The following is a 19,363-nucleotide window of genomic DNA, read 5'->3' on the forward strand; positions in this document are numbered from 1 at the left end:
GGCTGCAGGGCCAGCGACACAGGGGTGGGAGCAGTCGGCTGAAAGCAGCACCCAGGTGGGTTCTGGGTCTCTGAGCCACCCACAGGGAGACTTGCAGTCAAGTGAGCCCTGCCCAGGAGCACCCAGCACTGCCTTGCTGGGTCCCTGGTCTGTAGCTGTGGCACTTGGGGTAGCAGCACGCGTGTGGAAGACCCTAGCTGGGATACCGGGAGTTCCAGTCACACAGAGCCAGGACACTCCAGAGCTCCTCCCACTCTCCCTGACAACGGGCCTGTCATCTTACCACATTTCCCTTTACCTTCCTCAGTGGCTCTCTCTCCCACCCAGGCCCCTGCATTGGCCCTTAGGCCTTGGGATGGTGTTCCTGCTGCAGCCACCAGGCTGGGGCCTGTGCTGGGCTGTGGTCTATCCATGGTACAGTGCTGTGAAGGAGAGGAGTGGCCCAGGGGCGGGCAGGAAGGAAGGCATGCTGGAGCAAGGGCTTACACAAGCTCATCCACAGAAAGAGAGATTTCCATCATAACCTTGTGCATTACAGGCGGGTGTGGGTGTGTGTGTAAGTGAAACAAAAGATCCAGGATTTCCTATCCTGTAGACAATACACTCCTATACTTTATATCCTAGTCTGCTTAAGTTCTTTTTTTGTTTTTGTTTTTTTTAGAGCAGGATCTTGCTCTGTCTCCCAGGCTGGAGTGCAGTGGTACAAGTATAGCTCCCTGCAGCCTGGAACTCCTGGGCTCAAAGGATCCTCCTGCTCAGCCTCCCAAGTAGCTAGGACTGCAGGTGTGTGTCACCATGCTTGGTTAATTTTTTGAAATGTTTTCTAGAGACAGGATCTCACTTTGTTTCCTAGACTGGCCTCAAATGCCTAACCTCAAGCAATCCTACCTCAGCCTCCCAAAGTGCTGGGATTACAGGTGTGAGCCATTATATCCAGTCGGCTTTAATTCTTAATGCTGGTTGATAATCCACTAAATGGAGTTACAATCCATGAATGAATCTCACTCACAGTTTGCCAGCCCCGGGGCTGGGGGAACTGGTGGAGGTTTGGGGAGCCTGGCATAGAGGCAGAGGGCGGGTGGCCTCAGTTTGGCATAAGAGTTATGGGAGGCAGTGGAGTGTTTGAAGAGAGGGTGAGGGGTATGGGCGACCTGCACAGATTTGAATCCCAGGGGCGCCTCAGCAGTGCTGTGAAAGGGCTGTGACTGTCACTGACCAGGACTGGCCTCAGTAGAAGGGAAATGCACTATCTCATGTCCTTTGATCTGGGTCAGCACCTCAGTTGTGTCATCTGGGATCCAGTCTCCTTCCATCTCTCTCCTCCTCCATTTCATAGCTCCAGGTTCACCACTGCACAGTAATGGCCAGAGCAAGAAAGGGACAATTGTGCCCTGTACCCCTTCTTAGGCACAAGGAAGACTTTCCCTCTGTCTTGTTGACCAGGACTAAGTCAGGTATGTGTCCCTAGCTAGGGAATGTGATGAGCCTAATGGCATGGGCAGCTGCATCCCCTTACTGGTGAGAGCCTAAACCTCTCACCAGTAAGCCCAGCTGGGGAACTCATTCCGCAGAAACAGTTTATAATGAGAGAACTTTCCCTGCAATAGATGTTTGCTGCAGCATCATCTGTAATAGGAAAAAGCTGGAAACCCCCATATACCTTGACTAGGGCCTAATTGAGTAAATGAGGTTTTATCAACTTGATGGAAGATAATTTTGGCATTGAAAATACAGTGGACCCTTATAACTCCTGGATTCTGTATTTGCATATTCACCCACTGCTAAGATATATTTGTAACTCCCAAATTAATACACTTGGCACTTTCACAGTCATTCATAGACATGCTCAGAGCAGCGAAAAACTTGAGATGCCAAACACGTGCACACATTCCCAGCTGAGGTCAAGCAAGGTGACATTCTGCTTCTGATTTGAGTTCTTGGACTGTAAAGTGTCCTTTTCAAGGTCTCTTTAGTGCTGCATGTTCAGAACCAAACTCCTCCTCATGTTGGGTGAACAGAACCAAACTCCCAAGGGCTGCTGTAGTGGCAGGAACGTGGGCACATCTGCTTGTCAGAGCTGTGGCTCTTGAGGCATTTTACATGGCAACTGTCTGATGGGGTCTGAAGCACAGCCCCAGGATAGGCCTTGCCTTGTTTTTTCCTTTCTCTTGAGACAGGGTCTTACTCTGTCACCCAAGATGGCACAATCAAGGTTGTCTGCCTCCTGAGCTCAAGTGATCCTCCTCCCATCTCAGCCTCCCGAGTAGCTGGGACTACAGGCATATGCCATCATGTCTGGCTAATTTTTGTATTTTTTTTAGAGATAGGGTTTCATCATGTTGCCCAGGCTGCTTTTGAACTCTTGGGCTCAAGTGATCCCCACCTTGGCCTTTCAAAGTTCTGGGATTACAGTGTGAGCCACTCACCTGGCTGTATTTTCCTTTTAAGGGGTATGCATCAAAGAGCTGTTTGGACACCCATGTTCATAGCAGCATTATTCACAATAGCCAAAAGATGGAAGCAGCCCAAGTGCATATAAGCAGGTGAGTGGATAAACCAAATGTGACACACAAATGCAGTGGAATATTATTCGGCCTTGGAAAAGACGGAAATTCTAACACATGCTACAACACGGATGAACTTTGAGGACATTATGCTAAGCAAGAAAAGGCAGTGGCAAAAGGACAAAGACTGCATGATTCCATTCATATCAGGTACCCAGAGTAGACAGAAAGTAGAATGGTGGTTGCCAGGGGCTGTGGGGAGGGAAGAGTGGGGAGTTGTTGTTTAATGGGTGCAGAGTTTCGGATCTGCAAGATGGAAAGCACTCTGAAGGTGGATGGTGGTGATGGTCACACGACAGTGTAAGTGAACATGAATACCACTGAACTGTACACTTAAAAATGGTTAAAATGGTTGATTTTGTTATATGTATTTAACCGCAATTTTTAAAAAGAAAGAGAGGTATATAGCAGACAAGAGAGCCTGGACTTAAACGGCATGCACCCTGCATACCTGAATGCGAGGGACGATCGTTTCCTTCATCCTGAAACATCACAGTGGCACAGGGAGCCTTCGGGGCATCCAGGTTCCCGCCGTGAGCAACATCCCTATGTGTCCTTTACAGAGCCCTTTCCTGCCTGGCCCGTGGTGGGACCAGGAGACCCCAGCTCACTTGTGTGCTGATGAAATGAGCTGCACCCATCTTGACTGGGGCCTTTTCCTCTCAGCCTGAAATTTTTGCGGCTTCGTAGTACAGCCTGTGGTCGCCTGAGTACCAGGAAAGAGAGGGAGAGGCAAAGCTGTCATGAAAATTAAGACAAACAGTAAGAAAAGGAATTTAGGGTTCTCAGTACATGAAATCTGCCACGCTGAAGCAATGCCCAGCTATGCAGAAAAACCTGCCACGGGTACTCACCCCGGCACTCCCCCCTGCTTCTCAGCTCATCCGCCCCACCCCAAACCCACACTTCTCAGCCATGCCCGAAGCCCTGACCACACAGACCTCAGACCACGCATCTTTTTGACACCTCCTTCCCCCTTCCCAGGGGTTGGTTACTCAGGCAGTGTCTGTCTCAGAACCTCTCGGTATGTAAGCCCAGCCCTTGCAGCAGCCCCTCGCCTGTCCATGAGGGGCTTCCAGCTGCTCTGTGCAGGTGAGCAGGCCCACTCTCCCCAGAGGCCATCCCCCATTCAGAATTCTCTAGTGAGCCTCCAATGCCCATACAGCTTCATTTCCTTTTTACATTTACATATTTTTTGTTTTGTATTAGTTTAAATATAAACATGGTGCTACATTCAGAACTGTCTCCAAGCTAAGAGGTTCTGCTCCTCCAAAACCAAGGCACTGACTGGCTGATTGGGTCTCATTCTGGAAATACTCTGTTTACCTGCAACAAATGGACATACACACAGACACTCACACATGCATTTTCTTATTTTTCTGCACAAATCATAGCACACTGGATATACTGGTCTGTGCCTTTACAAACTCTTGGATTTTGTTCCACTTTGGGATATAGAATTTTCTCTCTTTTTTTTTGAAGACTGTAGAGTGTTTCACTTTGCAGACATAGTTGATTTAACTGCTCCCCTCTGGATGAAGGGGTCATTTCCTAGCTTTTCTGTAAGCAACAGGCTGTAATAAACAACAAATATATATATATATATATATATATATATATATATATATATATATGTTTGTCATTTTGCTCATGTGCATCATTTGTAGGAAAAATTCCATCAAGTGAATTTACTGAATTGACCAGTATGTGCATATGTGCATTTAATGTTTTGACCAATGTTGCCAAAATAGTAGTCATTGATGGTACAGTTATTTAACCTGGAGGTGGCAATGAGCTTCAACTGAGGGGTTGCAGACGGACAGACAGACAGACATTGCGGGTCTGTGAATCCCGAGATTTGTAGGCAAAAATTGTGTATGTGTATAGGTACATTTTTCTTGGTCACCAAAGCTTTCATCAACTCATAAGAATGATCTGTGCCCTCTAAATGTTATCTTGCCCACCCAGCTGATTGATCTTTCATCCCTCCTTCCCAAAAGTAAACTTCCTATCCTTTAGAGAGGCCTCTCTTGGACATTCCCCCCTCTGTGTCTTTCTCACGGAATGTCCCCTCCTACCCTCTGCGCCATTCCAAATGGTTATGGCTACTATAGCCAACATTCGCCATGTGCCAGAGAGACTCGCCAAACCTTCACAAGAGCCAGATGATAGAGGGGTCAGTGAGATCCCCACCTCCTCTATTTGATGGACAGGGACACAGAGGCACAGAGAAGCTAAATGACCTGTTGGAATTCAAACCCAGGAGGAATGGCACTGCATGGTGCATGGACTGGAGTTGAGAATAGAAGCAGAGAGCTGGACTCAGGCTTTCTCAGCTTTGGCCACCCTGCCTGGGGAACTCCCAACAATGCAGCCTCCCTTACCTGTTTAAGCAGACTCTTTGGGGCAGGACACAGACCCTGGGGCTTTCTTGAAGTCCCCAAAGGGTTCTAGGAGCAGCAGGGCTTGGAGTGCTGTCTGGAGGGTAGTGCTCAGGTATGCATGTATTTGAAAAGCCCTTTACCCCCAGACCACAGCTTTGTTTTTTTTCTTTTAAAGCACTTTTCAAAATAATAAGCATCCTCCAAAGGTGACAAAAGAAGTTTTTGTTTTATGTATCATTTTGAACTTGTGGATTTCACCTTAGTTGATGCATTCCAATCCATTGTAGCTATAGGAAGCTCAAGCAGTCCCATCTTCGGCCGGCAGGAGCCTGCTGAGCCCTTTTGACCGGACCTCAGGAGCCTTTGGAAATTTTCTCACTATTCGGTGTAGTAACATCCAGGCTCCACCTCCCCCTCCAAACCTCGCATCAGCCCTTTCTTCCTGGACTCCAATCTGGGTGTTGTTACCCCAATTATATTCAAGTTCTTATCCAGCTTTCTAAACCCGAAGGAGCTCTTCTCCATGTTCTGGAGAAGAATGGGTTTTAAAAACCTATTGTTAAACTCCGTCTTTCCTTAAGATGTCCTTTCAAGTTTCAATTCAGCCTTTTGAAAAATTTATATATGACTGTGTGTGTTTGCTTATAAGAAAAGGTTTCTGCCAAAGTTGTGCTTGAAATCTACTTGCTCTGAAGGGCTCACTGTAATCAAATATTTCTCCACTTTGAGAGCCAGCCCCAACCATTGACAATATCTCCTGCTCTGAGGAAACACAAAAATAAGCATTAAGATGGGAAAGCAGTTTAGGCCACCAGGAAATGTGGAAAGATAAATATGAGCTTTAAGAACAAGTAAAAACAAATATGCAAAGTTTTCACATCTGTAAAGAATCCAACCTAGACTGCTTGAGATAGAAATGAGATAACAAACTTTTCTGGGTTTAAATCCACCTATAGTCCTTGGCTCTGGTCCCTCTTACTGTTTAGGAGGTAGAGGGGTGTGGAAATAAGAAGTGAGTAATATTCTTCTGCAGAACATTGATCATACAACACTGAAGCCATTGTAGGAAGGTTCCCATGATGTTTGAATAGATTCCCAAATGCTCAGAGGCCCCTGGCCTGTTGTGAAAGGTAGGACAGGGATTCCTAAGCTATAGCTGGATCCTGGAGAGAGGAGGCTGCTGATGGGCTCCCTGAGACTGCAGGTATGATGTCCCCATCAAGGCCCCTAATGCTCCTGACAGACTTTGGCTGAGTCTCTAGCAGACCACCCTCTGGCGCAATCTAGGAGCCTCTATCTGGCCCTGACCTTGGCCTTGAAATCTGGTTCTTGGGGCAAGAACCACAAGTGTCCTACACCATGTCTGAGTCCCACCCTGCACTGCTTGTGTGACCGCAGGCCCCAGTCCCCTCGGTACAGTACTACCTCATGGACTGTGGCAAAGATTAAATGCAAATGTAAGTAACATGTGTATGGCTGTGTCTGGCCAGGGAAGCTTCTGATGGCAAGAGGGAGACTGGGACCTCTCTGCAGGCACTGACTGGCAAGATGGGGCTGAGGCACCCTTCCTGTCCCCATGCCTGGCACAGGTGAGCTGGCAGTAAGCAGTGAAAGGTATCAAATGGCAGTTCTCTGGTATTTCCTTGGGAGTTAGAATTGTCGTGTGGACTAAATGAAGCAGTTTGAGTGAATGCATTTTATAAACTGTAAAATACCTGGTGAACTATTGATAACTAGCATTGTTTGGGTGCTGTTCATGTGCCAGCATTTTAATGTACTTCTCTTGGCTTGGCAGGGAGGTCGCTTGGCAAGTGCCTTAAAGCTGAGCCCTGGTACCTTTCTGAAGCATCAGCAGCCCTTGTTACTGGGATTGACAGGCAACAGCATAGTCGAGGGGGAGCCAGAGGACAGCAACTTTCATCCCTCACCACCCCCTCCCTAGGACAAGCTGGCCTTGACTCATTCTCCGGCAGTCTCAGACCAGTCTAGGACTTTCAAAATTCATTTGGATATTGATTATTAAGGGGGAATTTGCTCCCAGACTGGTGCTTTAAGAGGCAGCCAGGCTGCTGGAGTTGTTTCCCAGCCCTGTAAAGCTATGATTGTGCTCCTTGCTGAGGAGTCTATGCCTTGTGGTCAACTTCCTGTTCTATTCTGGCTTCTCATCTCCTTTTCCCTTTTTCTCGTTAAGCCCATGAATACTCCATAAATTCAAAGACAACAGCCAGACAATAGCAAGTGGAAGCCTCAGAAGGGAAAGGGTGACATACCCATCTCTATGTATTGGCCAGTTGTAAGATGAGAACTGCCAGTCCCAGAAAGCCAGGGATTTATTTTGGAAAGCAGAACTGAAGTTGTATATCTTTTGGCTGAGCTACCCAGAAGAGAGTGAAGGCAGGTCACAAGTGGCTCATGCCTGTAATCTCAGCACTTTGGGAGGCCAAGGCAGGAGGATTGCTTGAGGTCAGGAGCTTAAGACCAGCCTGGGCAACATAGCAAGACCCTGTCTCTACAAAATGTAAAATGAAAATTGACTAGGTGTGGTAGTATGCCCCTCTAGTCCTAGCTAATTAGGAGGCTGAGGTGGAAGGATCATTTGGTTTCAGGAGTTGGAAGCTGCAGTGAGCCATGATTGCACCTCTGCACTCCAGCCTGAGTGACAGAGAGAGACTCTCTCAAAAAAATAGTGAGTGAAATTGTTTGGTCAAGAAAGTTTCTAATACATCATTCAGAACTGAGCTACCTCCACAGACATGAGCTTCCCGTCAAAATTCACTGAACAAAAGATGAAACAAGTGAAAAAGAATGGAAGTTAATGGAAGCCACAAACTGTAGAATCAAGCTATTAAGTCTCAAGTGAATGGATTTTTCAGGTATTGAATATAGAATGAATACCAAGCAGGAGTAATAAAAAGATATTCATATCTCGACACATTGTATCATTGTTTCACAGACTATAGAATGCCAAAGACAGAGGGAAGACTAAATACAGCCAAATAACGAATACAGATTTCTACAAAGCAAGAGTTCAACTGACAGCTGACCTTTCAACAACAATGGAAGCTAGAATACAACAGAATAATATGGAAAAATATACAACACAGTGGAAATAGATCTTGGAAGTGTGGAGAGAAAATAATTGTCAGAGGAAATTAAAGGACATTTTCTAATAAATCAAATTGACTACTACCCACTGACCTTCCCTAAAGAGACTACTAAAGGATGCATTTCAGGAAGAAAGAAAATTATCTCAGAAGGAAAATCTGGGATGCAAGAATATCTTCATGACTCAAAATAGAGAAGAATTTCTTAAACTTGATAAAAAATATGATAAAGAAAAAGATTGACATACTCAACAGCATTAAAATTATGGGCTTAGTGAATCAAAGGAAACCATAAAGTATGTGAGTGCTAGCAGCATATATTTGCAGTGTTTATGACAGTCCATGAAATCCACACTATTAGTAAGAATTCATATGAATCAATAAGAAAAAGAAAAATCTATTTAAAAATATTTCACTGACAAAAAAAAAACTTTACAGAGGAGAAAATATTAATGGCTAACAAATATACAAAAATAAGCTCTATATCATTAGTGAACAATTCCACAGTGTCAGTGAGCAACAGGGAATGTGCCACAGCATGATGTGAGGTTAGTGGGGTGAGGGGATATGGTTCACTGAGGACTCCACGTCATTTTTAAAGAGACAGTCTCTACTCATTCCAGCCTACTCTGGCCTGAGAAATGGGTACACTGTGGCCAGAATCGTGGATTTTTAAAGAGATGTCCAAAATTTGGACTTTTTTCATGTGAAATATCCTGTTTTAAATGTTGACAACTGACTCGGAATTGTTTGAAAGTGTATATGCCAATACTGCTTGAACCAAGAAGGCACATTCACAGTCCAGACTTGGCCAAGAGTCCCTCTGTTCACAACCTCTGCATTAACCCCTTGAATTTTCTAACAATAGGACCTGACTTTACCGTGACTCAGAGGGGCCAGACTGACTTCCCCATTTCCCTCTTGGTTCCCTCCTAACTTCACCTGAACTTTTGCCTAGAGACAGAAAAGAGACGCCCTGCAAAGGGAAACATGCTCCACATTAGCTAATGAAGTTCCTTTTATGCTTTTATCTTCCAGATATTTGGGTTCTGGGTCTGGATCCTGGTAGCTGCCACCCAGGTAGCAAACCCATTGCTGCAAGGATGGGTGATGTATGTCTCACTCACCTCATTTCTCATCTCCCTGATGTTCCTTTTGTCTTACTTGTTTGGATTTTACAAAAGATTTGAATCCTGGAGAGTTCTGGTAAGAACCAGCAGCATGGCTCCTCCTGGGTGGATGTCCTGGGTTGGGTGAGGACAATTGGCCTTTCCGGGCAGATAGGGATACTGGGCTAGGCTCCTATGGAACCAAGACTTTTTATCTTAATATGTTTACTACCAGGCCAAAATGAAGACATTTCTCTGCAAGAGTAAAACTTTCCTTGTATTCCCCTTCACTGCCTTCCCTGTTAGGAGAATATACAATGCCTTGTGATAAAGCATATTCTGTTGTGTTTCCTCTAAATTTTCTTCCTGGTAAAATCCTTGGAGCAACACTGAAAAAAACGCTAGCAGGAAAAATATCACTCTAGTCTCAAGGCTCTATCACAATCCCTGTGACAAATTATTTCTTCCATATCCCACATGAATTTTATACATATATATATAAATTATACTCTACAAATAATTTTGGATGTAGATGCTTTCATTTAATATTACATCATTAATTTTTATGTTGTTGTATAATCTCAAAAAACCATTTAAAAGTATTCCATGTTGAACAATTGAAGACATATTTAAAAGTACAGAATATTATTGTATTATAGCCATCATATAGCCATAACCCAGATTCCAGTATTACCAGGATCTTACTATATTTGTTTCATCTAGCCTTTTTCCCCACTAAGGAATTTTAAAGCAAACTCCAGACATCATGTCATTCTATTCCACATACTTCCGTATGTTTCCCAAAAAACCCCACAAACTTTCTCACGTTATCACAAATATACAAAGGTAACAATTCCTCAGCATACCTAAGACAGTATACAGTGGTCCCCCCTGTCTCTGGAGGATAAGTCCCAATACCCCAGGGAATACCTGAATCTCAGATAGTACTGAACCCCGATTATGCTGTGCATGCACTTCTTTTTCCTTCTTTACAATTTCACAGATAGACAATTCATTCTTACTGTAGATCTTAACAACCTCAGCCTATTTTTTCTTTCCTTATTGAGTTGAAAACTTTCACTTTTTCACTTAAAGAAAGCACTCTGTGACTTCTCTTTGGCACATCCAAGTTGCAAGCATCATTACTTTTGCAATTTGGGGCTGTTATGAAGTAAAATAAGGATTCCTTGAATGCAAGCACTGCAGTACCACAACAGTTGATCTGATAGCCCTGATGGCTACAAAGTGAATAACATGGATGGCATAGGCAGTGTGGATGTGCTGGACAAAGGGATGATTCAGGTCCCAGGAGGCACAGGGTAGAACAGCACGAGACTTCATGATGATACTCAGAAAGGCACACATTTAATTGTTAATTTCTGGAATTTTTCATTTAATATTTGAGACTAAGATTGACATTAGATAACTGAAACATACTGATCTTTATTAATCTGCCATTACTTACAACATAGATATTACATTTAAAACCCTGTATATTAATCTATTCTCACACTACTGTGAAGAACTACTTGTGACTTGGTGAATTATAAAGAAGAGGGGTTTAATTGACTAATAGTTCTTCATGGTTAGGGAGGCCTCAGGAAATTTACAATCATGGTGGAAGGTGAAGGGGAAGCAAGGCACGTCTTACATGGCAGCAGGAAAGGGGGGGAGGGGAACGTGCCATACTTTTAAACCATCAGATCCCATGAGAACTCATTCATCATCATGTGAACAGCATAGGGGAAACTGTCCTCATGATCCAGTCACCTCCAACCAGGTCCTTCCCTTGATACATGTGGATTACAATTGGAGATGAGATTTGGTGGGGGACAAAGAGCCAAACCCATATTATTACACCCCAGGCCCCTCTCAAATCTCATGTCCTTCTTACATTTAAAGACACAATCATGCCTTCCCAACAGTACACCAAAGTTTTAACTTATTCTAGCATTAACCCAAAAGTTCAAGTCCAAAGTCTCATCTAAGACAAGAGAAGTCTCTTCTTCCTATGAGCCTATAAAATCAAAAGCAAGTTAGTTACTTCCAACACACAATGAGGGTACAGGCATTGGGTAAATGCTTCTATTCCAAATGGGAGAAATTGGTCAAAACAAAGAGTCTTCTGGCCCCATGTAAGTCCAAAACCCAGCAGAGCAGCCATTAAATGTCAACACTCCAAAATCTCCTTTGACTTCATGTCTCACATTCAAGTCAGACTGTTTCAAAGGGTGGGCACTTAAGGCCTTGGGCAGCTCCACCCCTGTGGCTCTGCAGAGTACAGCCCCTGCAGTTGCTTTCACAAAGTGGCATTGAGTGCCTGTGGCTTTTCCAGGTGTCCGGTGCAAGCTGTCAGTGGACCTACCATTCTGGGGTCTGAAGGATGGTGGCCCTCTTCTCACAGCTCTACTAGGCAGTGCTGCCGTAGGGACTCTGTGTGGGGGCTCCCACACCACATTTTGCTTCCACACAGCCCTAGTACAGGTTCTTCATAAGGGCTCCACTCCTGCAACAGACTTCTGCCTGGACATCCAGGCATTTTCATACATCCTCTGAAACCCTGGCAGAGGTTCCAAAACCTCATTTCTTGCCTTCTGCACACCTGTAGGCTCAGCACCATGTGAAAGCTGCCAAGACTTGGGTTGGGGCTTATATCCTCTGAAGCAATGTCCCAAGCTGTACCTTGGTCCCTGCTGCTATAGCTGGAGCAGCTGGGATGTAGGGTGCTGTAACCCAGGACTGCACAGAACAACAGGGCCCTGAGCCTGGTCCACAAAAACAGTTTTCCCTCCTAGGTTTCTGAACTTGTGATGGGAGGGGCTGCTGTGAAGATCTCTGAAATGCCCTAGAGATATCTTCCCCATTGTTTTGAGGCCCCTCATTACTTATGCAAATTTCTGTAGCTGACAGCTTGAATTTCTCCCCAGAAAATGTGTTTTTCTTTCCTACCACATGGTCAGGCTGCAATTTTTTCAAACTTTTATATACTGCCTTTCTTTTAAACATAAGTTCCAATTTTGGACCATCTCTTTGTGAATGCATATGATTGTACACTTTCAGGAAAAGTCAGGTCACATCTTGAATGCTTTACTGCTTAGAAATTACTTCTGCCAGATACCCCAAATCATCTTTCTTCAGTTCAAAGTGCCACAGATCTCTCACGCAGGGGTATAATGCCACCAGTCTCTTTGCTAAAGCATAGCAAGAATGACCTTTATTCTAATTCCCAATAAGCTCCTCATCTCCATTTGAGACCACCTCAGCCTGGATTTCATTGTCCATATCACTATCATCATTTTGGTCAAAATCATTCAACAAGTCTCTAGGAAGCTCTAAACTTTTCCACATCTTCCTGTCTTCTTCTGAGTACTCCAAACTGTTCCAACCTCTGCCCATTACCCAGTTCCAAAGTTGCTTCTACATTTTCAGTTATCTTTATAGCAGTGCCTGACTTCCAGTACCAATTTTCTGTATTAGTCTGTTTTCACTGCTATAAAGAACTGCCTGAGACTGGGTAATTTATAAAGAAAAGAGGTTTAATTGGCTCGCAGTTCTGCATGGCTGGGGAGGTCTCAGGAAAATTACAATAAATTACAGCAGGTAAAGGGGAAGCAAGGCATGCCTTACTTGGCAGCAGGAGAGAGAATGAGAGAGGGGAAATGTCACACTTTTAAACCATCAGATCTTATGAGAACTCTCTCACTATCACAAGAACAGCATGGGGAAACCGCCCGCATGATCCAGTCATCTCCCACCAGGTCCCTCCCTCAACACATGGGGATTACAATTTGAGATGAGATTTGGGTGGGGATACAGAGCCAAACCAAATTACACTGCAGAAAAAAAAAAAAAAGCAGAAGTCTGGGGGCTGGCTGCCTTGTTTGCTCATTCTTTACAGCTATGTAGCCAGAGAGGAAAGTGCGCACCTGAGTGACATGTCCATGTATGGCTCTACTCTGCGTTTCCAGGACAGCCTGTACCACGGGACCACTGGCATCCTGTACATGAGTGCTGCCGTCCTGCAAGTACATGCCACAATTGTTTCTGAGACCCTGGACCTGAAAAACTACTACATTAACACAGCAGCCTCGGTGAGTGGGCTTGCCATGGACAGCAGTTTTGGCTGAAGGATGTCTAGTGCAGGAGGCTAACTCTGCCTTGTGCTTTATAGACCCTGAGCCCTCAAGTGAAAGGAGCCATGAGGGCAGGGGAGAGGGATGTGTGTCCCTATAAACATGTGCACCCACGTTCAGGGGTCCTCTCTGACTTTCTATTCATCCCACCCTCAGCTTTCCTCTCTCTTAGACCCTCTACACTGTCAGCAGAGTTTTGTTTTTTTTTTCCAAAAAGCAAATTGGAACAGGTGTCACTTTCCTACTGAAAATCCTTCAATGGCTCCCACTGCCTTTGGAATGGGACCCACATCCCTCAGCATGACTGAACTATTCCAGTGTCCTTTGTGTCAATCACAGTAGCCTACAGGGGTAATGTATGGCTGCAGGACCCCAGGCGAGGTGGTCCAGCCACAGGGTGGAGAGAGCAGGCTCCCCAGGCTTCAGGTCCCCTGGAGCCTCCCAAGTCTGCCTCTCACCTGCCAGCTCTCCTCTCCTTCCCTTGAAGGATGGCGCCCTCACATGGCAGAGAGCTCACAGCGACACATTCCTCCTTTGGAATGTGTATTAGTCCATTTTCACTCTGATAAAGACATACCCAAGACTGAGCAATTTACAAAAGAAAGAGGTTTATTGGACTCACAGTTCCAGATGGCTGGGGAGGCCTCACAATTATGGCAGAAGGCAAGGAGGAGCAAGTCACGTCTTACATGGATGGCAGCAGGCAAAGAGAGAGCTTGTGCAGAGAAACTCACATTTTTAAATCCATCAGATCTTGTGAGACCCATTTACTATCACAAGAACAGCACAGGAAAGACCCACCCCTATGTTTCAATAATCTCCCACTGGGTCCCTCCCACACATGTGGGAGTTATGGGAGCTACAAGATGAGATTTGGATGAGGACACAGAGCGAAACCATATCAGAGTGGCCTGACCTTCCTGAATCCTACCTTGAAAACTTCCAAGGAAGGACTCCAACACCAAGGCTACATCTGTTCCCATCCCTGGATCAGTCACTGTGGCAAGATGGTCCCATGTTAGCCTGGTGGCTCTTGCAGGCTCATGTGGCTATGGCAGGAGGAAGAGGTACATGGTGGGGTGTTGTCATGAGAGTAAGGATTCGGTTCCAGGGAGCACTGTGACCCTCTGAGGTGGTCACAAGATATTACAGCTGCCTTCCAGCCTGTCTGCCTCCCTTCCCTCCTCATCAGGTGAGTTTAACTTCCTAAACTTGCAAGTCCAGCAATGGCCCTTTGGGCCTTCCATGGCCCAGCCTGTCCCCAGCATGGCCCGCTGCTGCTCACCCATGGTCAGCTGCCCCAGCCATACCTCCCTCCTGGCTGCCCTTGAGCACACAGATATGCGCTTACATGGGACCTTGGCAGGGGTAACTGCCTGGTGGCTCCTGCCTCCTTCTGTCTTCTTGACAGGGCCTTCTCTGATGCCCCCTCCCCTGAGACCTCGGCATTCCACTTTCCCCTTCCTTGCTTCATCTTCTTCCCGCACTTACCTCCCTCTAGCCCATGTATATGCTACTCATCTATCTTGTTGCTGCTTCTCATCTCTCAAATGTAAGCTCCATGAGGGCAGAAATTTTTGAATTTTTTTTTCACTGTTATAGCCACAGTTGTTCTTGAAGGAAAGTAGGTGCTTAAAAAATACTTGTTGACTGACTGACTAAATATGGAGTGTGTGAGTGAACAGTGGGACAGATTGGGGCTGGGATAGTTGGCAGGGCCCAAAAGATGTTGAAGGTGATGGCCCCTACCCTGAGAAAAGCAGAGCCATCACACAGCTTCAACACGGTCCTGTGTTCTCCCTATGAGTGAGAAGTGTCCTCACTTGTCCACTTCTGCCTGCTCTGCCCAAATCATGGAGCAAATTTGAGGGGCAGGGCAAGCAGAAGTGGACAAGTAAGGCTGTGAGGAGTCCTCACAAGGGATGCTGGTGGCTGAGACAAGGGAGAACAGCATGTCCCAAGAGCTAGGCAAGGAACTCAGTAGCCTTTGGGGTGGCTTTGCACATGGCTGACAAGGGAGGCTGGAGCAGTCGAGGGCCACAGGTGTCAGACTTAGAGAGCAGGGTGAGAGGAGGACCCTGGGGCCCACTGGGCTTGTGAGGAAACATCAGGTGCTCAGTGTGAGCCAGGAAGAGTTGGAGGCGGTCTGAACATTCACAAGGAGCAGACAAGCAGCCGCTTGGAGCGAGCCAGCGAGTGGAGCTGTAGGGGTGGTCAGAGCAGGGGTTTGCTGGAGGTGGACAGAGGAGAGCAGGTCTTGGGCAGGAGGTCAGTGTGGGATGTGGGCCCAGGGCCAGGGTGGAGGTGAGCATGCTTCACAGACAGGTGCAGATGAGATGGAGACTGCAGTCAGAGCAGGACACCAGGATGGCCGCAGGGACGCCCTGATAGAGAGGAATTGGCCAGGGGTTGCTGCCCTAGACCAGGCAGGAGGCAAGGAGGCAGGGTCATGTGTGGCCTCTTGGGCAGTGGGGCTGATGATCCCTGGGGAATGGGCAAGAGCTGGTACTGCTGTCTCTAATAGTCCCTCTCTGCCTCCTTCCAGTTCTTCGCCTTTGTCACCACGCTGCTCTACATTCTCCATGCCTTCAGCATCTATTACCACTGACACACAGGTGCCAGGCCAAGGGGGGAAATGCTCTTTGAAAGCCCTGATTATTGGTCCCCCAAAACAGCTTCCAGCGATTGCCATCTGGATGATAAATAGAAGATCCACTAAAAAGTCCACGGGATTAAAAAAGCGTCCTTGCAGACTGAGAGATGACACCACACTTTGTTTGGACATTCAAATTCACTCTACTGAATAGGAGGAAGCTTTTGTTTTACTTTTTCTGGGAAAAAAACTGTCTTTTGGAATTATCTGACCATGAACTTGCTCTTCTAGAAAACTCACATCAGAGCCCTCACTGTTGAGAATCCCAACGCCACTAATGTCAAGCCTGTTTGGGGATTTTGCCTCAGCTGTGGGGTTCCCTAGAGTAGGTTCAGGGAGAATATTCAGTCTGATTCTCTTAAAATTGAAGCGGTGCCTTCAAAGCCTTCAGATGTAATGCAGACGCACAGATCTTGTTCCTGATCCTTGTTCATTCAGCCTGTGCTTGGGATCCATGCTCCCGAGTTCCCGGGGAGGCTGACAGGGTCAAGCCACCCTGCCCACCCTGCTCTCACTTCCCCTCCCCTTTCCGCTTCAGCATTGGGATCCAAGGAAAATCTGCATGAAGCCAATTTTGAGGGTAGATTTGTGGGGAAAATAAATCATTGTACAGTAAGACCTGGGGCTTGAGGGGTGGGGAGTGGAGAAGGAAGGGCATAGCCTTGCTCCTCCATGAGTCTGACGTCTCAGAAACTGCGCAGCTGCCGAATGCCTGGGTCGGGACTCAAGACCCCACCTTTTAGGGACCACAAGATGCCTGGTTCCTCAGAAAATACCCTCAGGGAACAAGTCAAAAATGTTACGTCTATGGATTCTCCTGGCACAACCACATTGGAAGAAAAGGCTGCTGCATCATCTTAGTGGGGAGTGAAGGACCCATGTCCCAGGTACCGAGCTCCTCCACCTGCACTCACCCCTCTCACATTCTTTTAAGCACCCGGTGGCCCTCTAAGGCCTGGCATAATGGTGGCACCCATTGGGTTGGACCAGGGCTCACCAGGACCTCGAATGACAAAGTTGTGAACACTGAAATATCAAATCAAGGTGCTTGGTTTTAAAGTAAATGTTTTTCCAAAGAAAGCTGTGTTCTTCTGCTGACCCAGACGAGTGGGGCACAGCCCTGTCATTGCATGTGCCTTCTGTCATTTGGAGTGAAACAAATTATTATGAGAAAGGGATTTGTCTTAACTGATTTGAGGGCTTACAGTTTTGTATCAAGCTTTTTCCCCTCCTGGGGTTTGTAGGGGCAGGGACAGAACTACAGGAGTCATGGAAAAGAAAATTCTAGCTTTACTACTGCTCACTGCTCACTTTTTGATCACTCTGATACATTTTTTTTCTTTTTTTGCATCCCAGTACCTTGAAAAGCCCCCATGTGTCTCTCCTTTTGTTGCCTGGCAGCTGTCTAGGATCATCACTGTTTAATATTAACTAAGTAGCCACATGCAAATAAAAGTTGTTTGTATGGTAAAAAGTAGCAGCTGGTCTTCATCTAGTCAGCATCTAGAACTGGCTGTCAGGTTCTAGGTGCTACTGGCAATTTCACTAAAAGCACCCCTGGAGCATTTTGCAGCCCAAGTTCTCCAAGGGTGGGAGCCCAGCCTACCCGGTCTTTCTTCTAGGGTAATAGCAAAGGGAGGTCACATTTGTCTCCAGGGCTTTGAGTTTATGATGTCATTTGTACCTCGATAAGGACAGTTTGGGTGCAAGTTCCAGAAGCCAAACACACAGCTTAGGCCAAAATGGGAGTGCATCAGTATGGGCTGGGGATGGCCAGGCAGGAATGGCATCTTGGAGAAGACTGGGGAGCAGGGTGGCATTCCTTGGGGGCTGTGGCAGCCGAGGTAGGGCAGGGAGGGGACAAGCCAGTGGGAGGAGAGCTGGCCCCTGCATGGCTTTCTGAATTGGTCATTGTCTTCTGCCACACTGCAAGGCTTGTCCAAGTCTCAAGAAACACCGGCCTCCCATCACGTATGCAGACACTAGAGGCTCATCCTGGGCCCCTGGAATCCACTTGCAGCTGTTGCAGTGCTGCTGCCTCCCTGCCTTGAGGGGCAGCTCTCCTCTCAGCATAGGGGTCTCCCCAGGCTCTCATCTTCTGGAGAGAACACTCCGAGGCTCTCTGCAGCCTCCACAGAGGCCCCAGCAGGAGTGGGCTCTGGCGTGAGCTTCACAGGCTTTTTCCTTTCCAGGCTCTGCACCTGTCTTTCCAACTGGAGTTCCCAGGATCCTGCACCCAAGTCTTATCTCAGGGTTGGCTTTGGGGAAACTTAGACCCAGACATCTCACAACCATCTCCTGAGGCCCCAGCACATGCTGGGCACTGGGGGTGCAGTACAGTGAGACACAGGGTCCCACCAGCCACACCAGTTGCCCCACACCAAGCAAGCGGCTCTGACTTGCAGCTTTGTCCAGGACAGGCAGAGGCTCTGCTTTGGCCAATAACTGGGTTACGATCTTTTAAAGAAGAGGGAAAAGCACACCAAAAAAATGTCAAAATTTGAAAAAGAAACAACATCCTAATCTCTGGGGTGGGATCCAGTGAAACTGGCTGCCCTACCTCCCACCCCAGAAGGAATCTGCAGGGAAGCATGTCTCAGTAATAATTAGATGCTGGACTTGAGAGTCAAAGGCGAGCTCCTGTTCAAAGGGAGGGACTGTGAGGGAGCATTACCAGTTCCGCCCCCAAATCTGCAGAGCTCAGATCCCAATCTGTGCTGCTAGATTCACTCAGGTGGATCTGGTCCTCCTTGGAACACCAGCAGGTGATGCAGTCCCTTGCTCCAGAGCCTCTCTGTTCCTTCATCAGTCATCTCCAATGTTGCATGTGCCTCTGTCCAAGCCTGATTCCTGATACTGTGCCTACCCATCACCCTCCATCACTTCCTGGGCTAGGTGAAGGGTGTGATGTTTCCATAGTGGTGCTGGACCACCCCCATGCAGAGGCTCAATCACCATGAACTTTTACTGATTCAGTGGCCCAGGGTTCCATGTTTAGGTGTGAAATGGGATTGTAAACCCCTCTATCTCCCATGTATGTTTGTGTTATCAGAGAAGGAATGTTGGAATTAGTGGCACAATACGTGGGTTGAGTCAAGACCCCACACAGATGCCTCTTCTGTTCTAACTTACCTGCCAGGAAGGTCTAGGAAACACACTGGTTTCTGAGCTCACATCTAGGATCTCCATCCCCTAGAAGGCCACACATCCAGTTCACTGTTCCAACCCACCTTATTGAGTCCCACAGACGGAGTCCACCCTCATTCTGTCCCAGCTCCTGTGTCTTGGGCCATACCTGTTGGGGATTCTAGCCAGGTGCAGCATCTCTGGCCTGTCCTCTCCCTGTCCTGCCTTGGCTGCCACAGCCCCCGAGGAACTCCACCCTGCTCCCCAGTCCTCTTCTCCCAGCCTCATTC

General features: G+C 46.8%; 1 protein-coding gene across 2 annotated transcripts in view; it reads left to right on the forward strand.

The window, feature by feature from the left end:
* MALL (mal, T cell differentiation protein like) overlaps positions 1 to 17,420 on the forward strand; it is a 34,262-nt gene extending 16,842 nt beyond the window's left edge. Inside the window, exons 2-4 of one of the 2 annotated variants that reach the window (XM_032243708.1) lie at positions 9,091 to 9,258; positions 13,130 to 13,252; positions 15,840 to 17,420. In XM_032243708.1, coding sequence (XP_032099599.1) covers positions 9,091 to 9,258; positions 13,130 to 13,252; positions 15,840 to 15,902 — 354 coding nt within the window. In that variant the 3' untranslated portion in view covers positions 15,903 to 17,420. The remainder of the gene's footprint in view (positions 1 to 9,090; positions 9,259 to 13,129; positions 13,253 to 15,839) is intronic. The other variant, XM_032243709.1, reaches the window with a different exon arrangement.
* The last annotated feature ends 1,943 nt before the right edge of the window (positions 17,421 to 19,363 follow it).

This window comes from Sapajus apella, unplaced genomic scaffold, assembly GCF_009761245.1.
Source record: "Sapajus apella isolate SASKATOON/1434 unplaced genomic scaffold, GSC_monkey_1.0 scaffold52, whole genome shotgun sequence".
Lineage (NCBI taxonomy): Eukaryota > Metazoa > Chordata > Mammalia > Primates > Cebidae > Sapajus > Sapajus apella.